At 31.3% G+C, this 14,754-nt stretch overlaps 1 protein-coding gene across 11 annotated transcripts in view; it reads right to left on the reverse strand.

Moving 5' to 3' along the window:
- The window catches only part of LOC118201164 (uncharacterized), a 96,238-nt gene extending 84,301 nt beyond the window's left edge, over positions 1 to 11,937 (reverse strand). For 2 of the 11 annotated variants that reach the window (XM_085807781.1, XM_085807784.1), the window contains exons 1-2: positions 11,714 to 11,924; positions 1,087 to 1,189 (exon numbers count right to left, since the gene is read on the reverse strand). In XM_085807781.1, coding sequence (XP_085663907.1) covers positions 1,087 to 1,189; positions 11,714 to 11,773 — 163 coding nt within the window. In that variant the 5' untranslated portion in view covers positions 11,774 to 11,924. Of the gene's footprint in view, positions 1 to 1,086; positions 1,190 to 11,713 lie in introns of all 11 variants that reach the window. The other 9 variants (XM_085807778.1, XM_085807777.1, XM_085807785.1 and 6 more) reach the window with 8 other exon arrangements.
- Between the last annotated feature and the right edge of the window lie 2,817 nt (positions 11,938 to 14,754).

Raw genomic sequence — 14,754 nt, forward strand, 5'->3', positions numbered from 1 at the left:
GAACTCTGATGTCCTTCTTCAGAGAACAGAGGAAGCAATTCGTGCGAATAGGCGTCTCAAATTGAAAGAATTGCATCAGATCATACCGGAATTGTCAATGACAACTCTTTATGAAGTTTTTACTGTCAAGTTAGGGTACAGGAAATTGTGTGCGTGCTGGGTTCCAACAGGCGGCAACCTTCTATGACTGTGGGATACAAAAGCTTGTGCACCGACTTAACAAATGTTTGGATAACGGGGGTGATTATGTCGAAAAACAATAAATAATCCAGTTAATAAAATGTAACTGACGTTTTCTAAATAATTTTTTTTTTAAGGAATGCGAGCCATTGTATCTTTACTTTTCGAAATGCCCTCATAATTTTTTAATTTATAATTATATGTAAATACACATGGGATAATGTGAGCCATAAGTATGGAAATGGAGCATATATTGTACTGTAATTTTCTTTTATAAAAATAAAATTATCTTATTCTAATTACAAGTGTAATTAATTTAGTTAGAAAATAATTAAACAGCGAATTCTAAACATTTACTGACAAAGTCGTGTGATCATCAGCATGATTTATCTGCAAAATCGCAACACCCAACGCAAAGTATCAACCATATAAAAAGAAAATATCCCTTTCATTTTCCTATCTTACTTATTAACATGTGAGATAGCAACCTAAACACTCTTCCAACTGTTTGGCGCTTATCACGCAAGTTGGCAAATGCAATTTCTGGAACTTCGCCATGTGCCGGTTATCTGAGTATCCCCTAAAGCAAAATTAAGTACAAATATTAGCTGATTAAACATTAGTTGAATCTCTATAACAAATTAAGACAAAGGAGATACAAAAATTTTATTAGAAAAATAATACTGAATACTAGGGATGGGGCAATGAAATATGCCCAATTTTTCATTAATTTATTACATTTTATATATTACTATAAAACACTTTCAATAGTAAAGGCTAAATTAAAAAAACCCGGAGATTTGGAAACTGACCTGAAGATGGAATGAAAAAACATACACGAATTTGGCAGTTATGTCCAATATATAAATAATCTCTTCACAAAAATTTATATAAAAAGAAGCATACCTTTTCCTGAAATATAGGCCTCAGTAAGTCGTTCAACTAGATCTGGTTTATTACCATTTGTCGGTAAGGAACACGCTTTTAACATCCTCTTTAAATCGATCACCTACAAAATATTTAACATAAAGCAGCAGCTTAATAATTTAACAAATAAAGAAGGTTAATAACATATGCTATATTTCTACTGTAAACATAAAATAAGAAATCAAATTACCTTGCTAAAAACCTTTTCCCTTTTAAACATTTTTTATTTTGCAGTTACTTTTCTAGGAAAAAGATTTTAGCATGTTTTGAAAATTAAAAATCAGATGGCATCACGTGAAGGTTTGCTAAATCTCTACAATTTTTAAAAAAATGTTTATTATAGGAGATGAAATAATTTTTAAAGTTCATTATTTTGACTTTTCAATAATTTTTCTATCCTCTAAAACACAGCAACCCTTGTAACAGCATTATATGAGAGCAATGAAAAGCAAAACCGGTTGATCTTTGAATTATGGTAACTTGGCGATTTTTTGGCGACCAACTCTGCTACAGCAAACCTCTATTTTTTTTTCGCCGCCATTTTGTCTTCATGAAGTAAAGACATGTTTCTTTTCTTTTTATTTACTCAACACTTTTTCCAACAATCTACTAGCCTAATTACACTTATGCTAGAAATTTTATGTAACAAAACTGCTTAATCATGACAAATATTAACTGCAAAATTGGGAAAAAGTGCACAATACCATACTCCTTACGCGTTTTTCAAAATAACACATACACATAAACCATGTACACACAGACTTATTTTTACTTAAAAAAAATATCCCAGAATTGCACAAAAATGGCATTGCACACACTCTTAATTTTATCCATCTACACTGTTATTTTCTCATAAATTGCAAAAATTTGCACGAAAATTCAGGAAAATTTTGTGAATCTTTAACCCGGGAGAAGTCGCACGGGGCACAAAGTCACCCCATGCGTCAAAAATCAGCAATCCTAACCGGAAATATTTCATTTTAATGAATCATCCTTTTAGTATCCTCCTGTTTGACACTCCCCTTGGAATGTGTATTGTTATTTTTGCTTGTTTTTCTTTTCTGCGAGAGATGCAATCGTTTCTTGGAATCCATGAGGGAATGGGGTGACCGAGTCAACTCGTGCGACCGTTACTGCTTCGAAATTTTTCATTAGTAGAAGTTTAGCTTCGTGCTCTCGAGTGTTGCCATTGTGGTTCTGTTGGATTATTTGACAGATAATGGTTTACAAACATAAATTTACCAAAAATGAAAAAGAGATGGAACGTTTGAGAACTGTATTAGATGAAGTTGAGTCTTCTGAAGGAGAAATTGATCAAGATAATAAAAATGAATCTGATAAAAAGGTTTTATTAAAATATTTATTTTACCTTGTACCTTGCTGTGAAATATAAGTATGATTTTAAAGATCCTGAAACAGAAAGAAGAAAAGTTTATCGGACACGCAATCAAGATTCTGAAGAAGATTAGGTAAGTTAGTATTTTTAATTATTTGAGGATATTATTTTTATGCATTGTTTCTAAATGTAAGGTAGAAAGGAATTTGGTATTATTGGGAAAATTGTTATTAGCAATGATTTAGTTTAAAGTAATTAGGATTGTACGGTAATTTTTATTAATTTAATGTATGTGCTCATTTATATTTTAAGTAGTGTTTTTGAATTTAATTATATTTTAATGAAATGATAGTTATTTTGTGAATTTTATGTTTGTAGGAATTTGGTATACGTTTTAGTTGAAGTAAACGTGCATGGAAATAATTTAAATATCTGACACTAAGTATTTGTAATGGTTGCGGCATGAATTCGTTGGTGACGTTTATAATATAATAGATGATTTAGAGGTAGAAGTTTTTGGATATTTTATTTATTTTATATGTGGAAATGTTCATATTTGGAAAGGGTAAATACTTTTTCGCGATCAGGTAATTTCATATATGTTCTTTTTATCGGGTTTAAAGATTGAGAAAATTGTCATGTATTTTCGTGAAATTTTTCTAATTTATGAGAAAAAAGCAGTGTACATGTATATAGTGAAGAGTGTGCACAATGCCATTTTTGTGCAATTCCGGGATTTTTTTTAAGTAAAAATAAGTCGGCATGTACATGGTTTATGTGTATGTGTTATTTTGAAAAATGCGTAAGGAGTATGGTATTGTGCACTTTTTCCCAATTTTGCAGTGAATATTTGTCATGATTAAGCAGTTTTGGGTTGATCTTTACATTATGGTAACTTGGCGATTTTTTGGCGAAAATTTGGCAACGAACTCTCCTACAGCAACCCTATATTTTTTTTCCCCCGCCGCCATTTTGTCTTCACGAAGTAAAGACATGTTTCTTTTCTTTTTCTCTACTGAACACTTCTTCCAACAATCTACTAGCCGAATTACAATTATGCTAGAAATTTTATCAAACAAAACTGGGTTGATCTTTACAATATGGTAACAGGTAGTTTGGCGACATTTTGGAGGCGATAAAGGTTACTACCTGGGACTTTGGTACTCAGTTCCGATTACGCATTATTTTGCGTGAGGGAAATGAGAGATCATGGGATATGTCATGTGATATTAATGGACGAATTACGGTTCTTTAAACGGAAAAATGGGGAAATCGGGAAAAAATGTGGAAATTTTGTATTTAGCTTTATTCTGTCTTGTGTGAAACAGTGTTGTTTAATTTTTGGATCCCACGGCCCTAACTAAAGTAAATTCGAAATGGGTATTTAGGCATTGTGATAAAGAGAAGTTTGCTTTTTATTTAGCGGAGGAAGTATGGAGGAAAAATTCGCAGAAAAAATCTTTCAATAATTTTATTGAATGAATTAGAAAAGTGTATCCGCCACGTAATCAAGATTCTGAAGAAGATTAGGTAAGTTAGTATTTTTAATTATTTGAGGATATTTTTATGCATTGTTCTAAATGTAAGGTGGAAGTAAAGTAATTTGGTATTATTGGGAAAATTGTTATTAGCAATGATTTAGTTTAAAGTAATTAGAATTGTAAGCTAATTTTTATTAATTTAATGTATGTGCTTATTTATATTTTAAGTAGTGTTTTTGAATTTAATTATATTTTAATTAAATGATAGTTATTTTGTGAATTTTATGTTTGTAGGAATTTGGTATACGTTTTAGTTGAAGTAAACGTACATGGAAATAATTTAAATATTTGACACTAAGTATTTGTAATGGTTGCGGTATGAATTCGTTGGTGATGTTTATAATATAATAGATAATTTAGAGATAAAAGTTTTTGGATACTTTATTTTATTTTATACGCGGAAATGTTCATATTTGTAAAGGGTAAATACTTTTTCGCGATCAGATAATTTCATATATGTTCTTTTTACCGGGTTTAAAGATTGAGAAAATTGTCATGTATTTTCATGAAATTTTTCTAATTTATGAGAAAAAAGCAGTGTACATGGATATAGTGAAGAGTGTGTGCAATGCCATTTTTGTGCAATTCTGGGATGTTTTTTTAAGTAAAAATAAGTCGACGTGTACATGGTTTAGTGATATTTTAATTAAATGATAGTTATTTTGTGAATTTTATGTTTGTAGGAATTTGGTATACGTTTAAGTTGAAATAAACGTGCAGGGAAATAATTTAAATATTTTATACTAAGTATTTGTAATGCTTGCGGTATGAATTCGTTGGTGACGTGTATAATGTAATAGATGATTTAGAGGTAAAAGTTTTTGGATATTTTTTTTATTTTATATGTGGAAATGTTCATATTTGTAAAGGGTAAATACTTTTTCGCGATCAGGTAATTTCATATATGTTCTTTTTACCGGATTTAAAGATTGAGAAAATTATCATGTATTTTCGTGAAATTTTTCTAATTTATGAGAAAAAAGCAGTGTACATGGATATAGTGAAGAGTGTGCGTGATGCCATTTTTGTGCAGTTCTGGGATGTTTTTTTAAGTAAAAATAAGTCGGTGTGTACATGGTTTATGTGTATGTGTTATTTTGAAAAACGCGTAAGGAGTATGGTATTGTGCACTTTTTCCCAATTTTGCAGTGAATATTTGTCATGATTAAGCAGTTTTGTTTGATAAAATTTCTAGCATAAGTGTAATTCGGCTAGTAGATTGTTGGAAGAAGTGTTCAGTAGATAAAAAGAAAAGAAACATGTCTTTACTTCGTGAAGACAAAATGGCGGCGGCAAAAAAAAATAGAGGGTTGCTGTAGGAGAGTTGGTTGCCAAATTTTCGCCAAAAAATCGCCAAGTTACCATAATGTAAAGATCAACCACATCTTTATTTCTATCTCGCACAACCTTAAACAAACATTTATTACTACCCTTTTCAATACCACTAATTACCCATTTCGAATTCATTTTAGTTACGGCCATGGGATCCAAAAATTAACCAACACTGTTTCACACAACACAAAATAAAGCCAAATACAAAATTTCCACATTTTTTCCCGATTTCACCCCCTTTTCCGATTAAAGAACCGTAATTCGTCCATTAATATCACATGACATATCCCATGATCTCTCGTTTCCCTCGCACAAAATAATGCGTAATCGGAACTGAGTACTGCTCACATTATTACCAAAGTCCAAGATAGTAATCTTCACATTATTACCAAAGTCCCAGATAGTAATCTTTATCGCCTCCAAACTACCAGTTACCATATTGTAAAGATCAACGGATAAAAGAAATATACAGTTCTCACAACAGCGAAAGATAATTTGAGCAGAATGATGAAGATCACAGAAATGATGATTTAGTAAAAGGTATTTTTATTAGCAAAAATAAGAGTTTGGCTGAATGGAAAACCAAATAAAAAAGAGAAAAAAGGTCTCAAATTATAATAACTCGGTTAGCAGGATTAAAAGAAACTGCACGCAATATAAAGGAGCTTCTAGAAAGTTGAGAATTGTTTTTCTATGCTAAAATGATACAATCCATTGTAGAGTGTACAAATATTTATATTGGAAAAATATTACGACAAATGATGTGGAAATTAGAGCACTTTTTGGGCTTTTACATCTGTACGGCTTGCATAAATCGTCACGTAAAAATACGCAAGATTTGTGGGCTACTGAAAATTGAAACAGGCATTGCAATTTTACGGAACACAATGTCATATAAAAGATTTAAATTTCTTCTCAGGTGTCTACGGTTAGACAATCTGACCAATCGTGAAGCTCAGAAAAAATTGGACAAACTGGCGGCTGCGAGAGAATTTTTTACCGATTTCAATGAAAATTGCCAAAAGATATACAGGCTGATCTTTAGAATATGGTAACTGGTAGTTTGACGACATTTTGGAGGTGATAAAGGTTAGTACCTGGGACTTTGGTAATAATGTGAGCAGTACTCAGTTCCGATTACGCATTATTTTGTGTGAGGGAAATGAGAGATCATGGGATATGTCATGTGATATTAATGGACGAATTACGAATCGGAAAAGGGGGAAATCGGGAAAAAATCTGGAAATTTTGTATTTGGCTTTATTCTGTGTTGCGTGAAACAGTGTTCGTAAATTTTTGGATCCCATGGCCCTAACTAAAGTGAATTCGAAATGGGTATTTAATGGGATTGAAAGGGATTGAAAGGGGTAGTAATAAGTGTTTCTTTAAGGTTGTGCGAGATAGAAGTAAAGATGTTTTATTAAGTTACTTATTTTACCTGGTACCTTGCTGTGAACTATAAGTATGATTTTAAAGTTCCTGAAAAAGAAATAAGAAAAGTTTATCGGACACGTAATCAAGATTCTGAAGAAGATTAGGTAAGTTAGTATTTTTAATTATTTGAGGATATTATTTTTATGCATTGTTTCTAAATGTAAGGTAGAAAGGAATTTGGTATTATTGGGAAAATTGTTATTAGCAATGATTTAGTTTAAAGTAATTAGGATTGTACGGTAATTTTTATTAATTTAATGTATGTGCTCATTTATATTTTAAGTAGTGTTTTTGAATTTAATTATATTTTAATGAAATGATAGTTATTTTGTGAATTTTATGTTTGTAGGAATTTGGTATACGTTTTAGTTGAAGTAAACGTGCATGGAAATAATTTAAATATTTGACACTAAGTATTTGTAATGTTTGCGGTATGAATTCGTTGGTGACGTTTATAATATAATAGATAATTTAGAGGTAAAAGTTTTTGGATACTTTATTTTATTTTATACGCGGAAATGTTCATATTTGGAAAGGGTATATACTTTTTCGTTATTAGGTAATTTCATATATGTTCTTTTTAACGGGTTTAAAGATTCAGAAAATTGTCGTGCATTTTCGTGAAATTTTTCTAATTTATGAGAAAAAAGGAGTGTACATGGATATGGTGAAGAGTGTGCGCAATGCCATTTTTGTGCAATCCTGGGATTTTTTTTTAAGTAAAAATAAGTCGACGTGTACATGGTTTAGTGATATTTTAATTAAATGATAGTTATTTTGTGAATTTTATGTTTGTAGGAATTTGGTATACGTTTTAGTTGAAGTAAACATGCATGGAAGTAATTTAAATATTTGACACAAAGTATTTGTAATGCTTGCGGTATGAATTCGTTGGTGACGTTTATAATATAATAGATGATTTAGAGGTAAAAGTTTTTGGATATAGTATTTATTTTATATGTGGAAATGTTCATATTTGGAAAGGGTATATACTTTTTCGCGATCAGGTAATTTCATATATGTTCTTTTTACCGGGTTTAAAGATTCAGAAAATTGTCATGTATTTTCGTGAAATTTTTCTAATTTATGAGAAAAAAGCAGTGTACGTGGATATAGTGAAGAGTGTGCGCAATGCCATTTTTGTGTAATTCTGGGATGTTTTTTTAAGTAAAAATAAGTCGACGTGTACATGGTTTATGTGTATGTGTTATTTTGAAAAACGCGTAAGGAGTATGGTATTGTGCACTTTTTCCCAATTTTGCAGTGAATATTTGTCATGATTAAGCAGTTTTGTTAGATAAAATTTCTAGCATAAGTGTAATTCGGCTAGCAGATTGTTGGAAGAAATGTTCAGTAGATAAAAAGAAAAGAAACGTCTTTACTTCGTGAAGACAAAGTGGCGGCGGGAAAAAAAAATAGAGGGTTGCTGTAAGAGAGTTGGTCGCCAAATTTTCGCCAAAAAATCGCCAAGTTTCCATAATGTAAAGATCAACCGATATACCTTATTGGTAAATATGTTTCTATCAAAGAAAAATTAGAGAAATTTCAGGGGTGGTGTTCCTTTTGTCAATATATACCCAGCAACCCATCGAAGTATAGAATCAAAATATTTGCCTTAGTAGATTCAAGAACTTTCTGCAGCTATAACATGCAGATAACGCAAGACAACAGTCGGAAGGTCCCTTTAGATTTGAAAATTCTTCATTTGAAATTACAAAACGCCTGTGCACCTCTTTGTTTGGGCAGAAATGTAACAATGGATAATTGGTATACGATTTATCCTCTAGCAAAAGAACTTTTGTCAAAGAAGTTAACTATTGTAGGAACCCTGAACAGAAACAAGGCTGAAATTTCCAAGTTTGTCCAAACAAAAACTAGGAACGGTTATTTATCTATATTTGGGTTCTAAAAGAACGCGACAATAGTATCATATGTGCCTAAAAAATCAAAATGTGTAGTTTTGTTATCTACAATGCATTGCGATGATGCCATTGATAAAAGTGATGATACGAAGGAACCAGAAATAATTTACTTTCATAATGCAACAAAAGGTGGTGTAGATAAAGTTGATGAAATGTTATCGTTATATTCGACATCTCGAAAAACAACAGATGGCCGATGGTCATCTTTTACTGTGTTGAACATTACTGCAATAAATACCCCTCCCTTACAATATGGAAATAGAAAATTCCTAAAAAATTTGGCTATATCTCTTATACAGCACCTTACATAGAGATTACAAAAAATATGTCAATGTTTCCTAAAGTGGTTCGTGAAAGCATCGATAATGCGACTTCTAGTGTATCAGAAGAACGCCCATCAAAGAAACCAAAACTCGACAAAGGCCGACAAGCTATGTGTCCAAGATCCAAAGACAATAAAACTACAATTTCTTGCAAACTATGTGATAATTTTTCATGTAAAATTCATTCTTCCTATGTTAGCCAGAAGTGTATGTCAGCTTCTGACTCCTGATTAGGTATATACTTATTTTGAATGGATTTTTTTTCTTAAATATTGAAATAAGTTTTTTAAGTAAAAAAGTATAGTTTCTAAATGAAATATTGCAATTATTGTTTATAATCAAATGATTTCTATAAAATATATAACACATTTTCCTAATGAAACTGATTGGGGTGACGCTGTCACCCCGCGCAATCTCCAACGTCAGTGTTGGGTGCGTGCCTTCTGCCGGGTTAAACTCGATAAAAAGCACATATATGAAATTACCTGATAGCGAAAAAGTATATACCCTTTCCAAGGATGAACATTTCCACGTATAAAATAAATAAAATATCCAAAAACTTTTACCTCTAAATTATCTATTATATTATAAACGTCACCAACGAATTTATACCGCAAACATTAAAAATAGTTACAAATACTTGGTGTCAAATATTTAAGTTATTTCCATACACGTTTACTTCAACTGAAACGTATACCAAACTGCTACAAACATAAAATTCACAAAATAACTATCATTTAATTAAAATATAACTAAACCATGTACACGTCGACTTATTTTTACTTAAAAAAATTCTCAGAATTGCACAAAAATGACATTGCGCACACTCTTCACTATATCCATGTACACTGCTTTTTTTCTCATAAATTAGAAAAATTTCACGAAAATGCATGAAAATACTCAACGTATACTACTCAAACGTATTCCAAAATACTACAAACATATAACTCACAAAATCACTATCATTAAATTAAAATATAATTAAATTAAAAAAACACTACTTAAAATATAAATAAGCACATACATTAAATTAATAAAAATTAGATTACAATCCTAATTACTTTAAACTAAATCATTGCTAATAACAATTTTCCAATAATACCATCTTAATTTATTTACTCCTTACATTTAGAACAATGCATAAAAATAATATCCTCAAATGATTAAAAAGACTAATTTACCTAATCTTCTTCAGAATCTTCATTACGTGGCACGCACACTTCCCTACAGAAAGAGTTCCAATCGGCTGCAGTACTACTGCTAATTTCTAAATCCGAAATCCAGTAGTCAACTGGCATTCTATTCAGCCAGTAATAAGAAATTAATAAAATTTCACCCATACTCAAACTACTTTCAGCAAACCACGTACCCTTCCTTACACTCTGTTTCACAAAATGTCCATTTTCACGAGATTTCTTGCACCGCCATTCAAACTTATCTGTAATATCCTTCCTTTCACACACAATCTCATTTCATTCCTACATTTTGGACATTCATACTTATCCGCAATTAATCCTACACTCATACACCATTCAACCAATTGTTTTGAATTATCAGATAAATGCATTAAAAATTTAGAATTCACTTTAGATAGCGCCATGCAATCCGAAAATTAATCAACACTATTTCACACAAAAAACTATGAAGCTTAATACAAAATAATATAGTCCTACAGATATTTTTCCAAATTTACCCCCTTTTCCGATTAAAGAACTGTAATTCGTCCATTAATGTCACATGACATGTCTCATGATCTCTCATTTCCCTCACACAAAATAATGCGTAATCGGAACTGAGTACTTCTCACATTATTACCAAAGTCCTAGGTAGTAACCTTTATCGCCTCCAAAATGTCACCAAACTACCTGTTACCATATTCCAAAGATCAGCCGCAAAACCAATGATCTGTTAAATGATTTTTACAGAAAATATTGGGTTCATATCCCTGTCGAACCACTAAATGCAGATTTAGGTTACAATCTACAGCTTAATGAATTCTAAAAGTATATATTTTCACATATCACCTAAAATTACATAGATATAAAGAGGGAAAAGAACAGGAAATTTTCTGTAAAAAAAATACATTATAGTAACAGATATATTGAAAGTTCAAAAACTTTCAAAATATACCATGAAACGAAATTAAACAACTCATTAGAAACGAGAAAATTTTTTTTTAAAAAGTGACAACAACAATTTAAATGAAAAAAAAAAATTAAGTATCAGATTCAAATACAGCTAAAATGTGTCCATATTAACATCTACAGATAGTGTTTCACGAAATACCGCATAGAATTTTAGGCCCGACGATAGAAAACGAAACAATGCAAAAATGATATAATATTATTAAAATGCTTGGAATATTAAACATCACAGTTTGTTATTTCTTTTCCAAATGTGTTACTTCATGTTTATTAATAAAGTTATATGGAATATTTTAGTAAGCCAGAAATCGAAACAGTTTATGAGTTCCATCATTTACTTACTTAGATATGTTCTCGGAAAAAGTAGAAAACTCCATAATCTATATTTGATATTCATCTTAAAATAGCATAAGCAGATTATCCATACACAAAAGGTCTTCCAAATTAAGAAATATTATCGAATAATTTAACCATCCACCTAAATTTACAATCCACGCAAGCAGTAAAATCTACTATTCATTAAATTACAATGAGATTAATGAATTTTTCCACAAACATGTGCAACAATACTAACCTTCATATTCTTTATTTTTTCCAACATGTCGCTTTTTTCCAGCAGTTCGTCTCGTGCCATGGTTTCACTTTATCTGCGAAAAATGTCGCTCCCTAACGTACCGTTAAACAGAAGAAACACTACCGTACCTAGACACACTTACTGATCCATACACAACACGGCCAAACAGCTCAAGGTTCTTCACCTGAAACTATTCAGTCACATTTTCGTCTCTAGGAGCGCTGTACAGCGCTGGAGAAGACGTAAACTTCAAAGATGAGGGCGCTCAGATAGCGAACATTCCCGGTAGCGTATTTCCAAACCCTACCCCACTTAAGGCTACTATATCTCTAGTAGCTCTACCCCACTTTTCGAATTTTTGACGTCACGGAAATATCGACGAGTTTAACCTCGCAAGACGCCTACCCCACTTTTGACTACTACGGCGCGCTTTCGAAAGAATTGTGCTGCTGAATAGTGTGTTTAGGTGCTAATTGTGAGATTTTCGCAATTTAAATTATTATGAGTATGAATTTACGCAAAATCTTTAGTGAATGGTTATTATTTGAGGAAAGAGGAGAATAATTCACTGCTGATGTATACATTAACACTATGAAAAATCTGGAAGGTGATGATACTCGGCAATAAATGTGCTGCATTTCATCGCAAAATTCAGCGACGCCAGTAAAACAAACGAAAGTGTTTGAAAAACTTATCCACATCTGAAGCCACTATACAAAAGTTGTATGTGTGCCAATACAGCAATTTAAATTTAAAAAAAAAAAAATGCAGAAAATTTCAGATCAAGGAATAAGAATTGCAGTGCCTCTATGTGCTTAAAAACTACGAAGCATTCTGCAGACTTTCGTGCCAAAATCAAGGTTGACAAATAGATTAATACATTTTATTGTTTAGTGTATACATTTCAAAATTATTAAAATAACTTGAACAGTTGTTTAATTGCTTAAAACAGCAATAAAGTTCATTTATAAAGATATACAAGGAACTTCATAATTCATTGCTTTGGTGAACAACTGAAATTTACCAAATTACCTAACTTTATAACATTAAATATCTTCGTAATGCTCTGTTTTATAAAAGCTTAACTACTTCTAAAAGCTAACTACTAACTAAAAGCTTAGCTACTTACTATTCATTTGTTATACATTAAAATATTTTCTGATTTATTTACTAAATGTGTAATCAATCATCAGGATTATTAAATGTATTAAGAATTTCATACCTGCTTGTGCAATGTGAATGCATGTTTGTGTAATGAATTTTGATTTTCATGAACGAAAAAGAAATACAATCTCCGAATAAATACTTTTTTGTTTTCCAGTTCCTGTGTTTAGCTGTAAAAGTGAATTCACTTCAAGTATGTGTCTATGTGATTTTGACGATGTAAATGCTGAAACGTATGTATAGTAAAAACTCAACAAAAAAATATCCAGAAAGGCTCTTGAAATTTTGGATAGCTGAGCATATAAAAAATAAAATATTGTAATAAGTGAATGGAAGAATAAACTACTAGTCTAAAATCATAAAAACAGTTCATCTTATTTGTATCAACTTGATTATCAAAAGCCAATATTTAATATTATGCACGATTTTGAAAAAAATGTATGCTGCTGATCTTTGGAATATGATAACGAGTGATTTTTACAATGGTTGTTATGTGGATTAAGATTGCAAGTTGAGACTTTAAATATGAACAATAGTAATCTGAAAATTTGAAGTAGTAATTTTATATCCAACAATCTCTGCCAAATAACTTCCATGTTTTAAGTACCGTAATTTCCGGAAGAAAGGCCGCATCAGCGTAAACGCCGCACTCGAGAAAAATGGCAGGAAAAAAATTAAAATTACACAGAAACGCCGCATCAGCGTAAACGCCGCAATAAATTAAATTGCGCGTGACATCGTCGTGGGCCGTATAGATGCAAAAACTCAACCTAAGTCCTGATATATGACATACCAGTTAAGAAAAATGCATGAAATGAAACCATAACTCAAAAATAAATTAAAGGTAAGAAATGTATAGCTTCTGTGCCGTTTAGAGACATTTTCAAAAAATTTCCGCTCCCTTCTTACTTAAAAACTATCCAACAAGTACTTGTACTCAAACTGATGGGATCTGTATTTGGCAGAATGCCAAGAAAAATCCATTCATGCTAAAAGGGAAATACGTCAGAGTTCGTTATTGCCAGGCAGGTGGAGTCGTGTCCGCCCTTGAAAAAAAATGCAGAAAAGGCAGGGGTGGGGAGAGGATGGGATTCCTCCCCCCACCCCTGCCTTTTCTGCAATGGAAGATAAATCGTATCACAGAGGAGAGAGACTATTCAAACTGATGAGAATGTTGATTTGAAAGGGGAAAGAATGTTATTGTTCTGAGATCTCGTTTAGGGTGAATAAGGCATGTAGGTCCGTTCAAGGGAAAGAATGTAAACAAAATAACGTTCGCAAAAAGCAACTGAGTGGTCTTTTGTGTGGGAACAGCACCAGTCTATGCACAATGACAAGGCCATCCAAACTATGTACAATGACCATCATAGGAAATATTTATTTTCAGTGCACCTAAACGCCGCATGGGTAGAAACGCCGCACCCGCTGAAAATTTAAGTTTTAAACACGTAAACGCCGCGGCGTTTCTTCCGGAAATTACGGTAATTAAAAAATATATTTTTAACCACTTATTATTAATTTTTTAAAGTACATTCTATAATTTAAATTTTATTTACTTTCATCTGTTTTTTAATGTTTGCCATTATAAATTTCATACTATGTACTTTTTTAAGATTTCATAGTTATTTTATGTAAGAAAGAGATTTATGTGCAACAGATATACAGTGAAAATCATTTAACACAAAACTGAGGGGACTGAAATATTTTTTCGTGTTAAAAAATATTGAAAAGAAAAGAAATATATATATATATATTCAACAAAATTAAGCTTATTAGAGTACATTTTATTTACATAGATATGTATATATGCATGTATTTAATAAAAACCAATGAAACAAAAATTTCCACAAGAACTTAATGGAATTCAATACAAAATT

This window comes from Stegodyphus dumicola, chromosome X1 (genome assembly GCF_044657685.1).
Source record: "Stegodyphus dumicola isolate Sdum_Otavi_A_Nest chromosome X1, ASM4465768v1".
NCBI lineage: Eukaryota > Metazoa > Arthropoda > Arachnida > Araneae > Eresidae > Stegodyphus > Stegodyphus dumicola.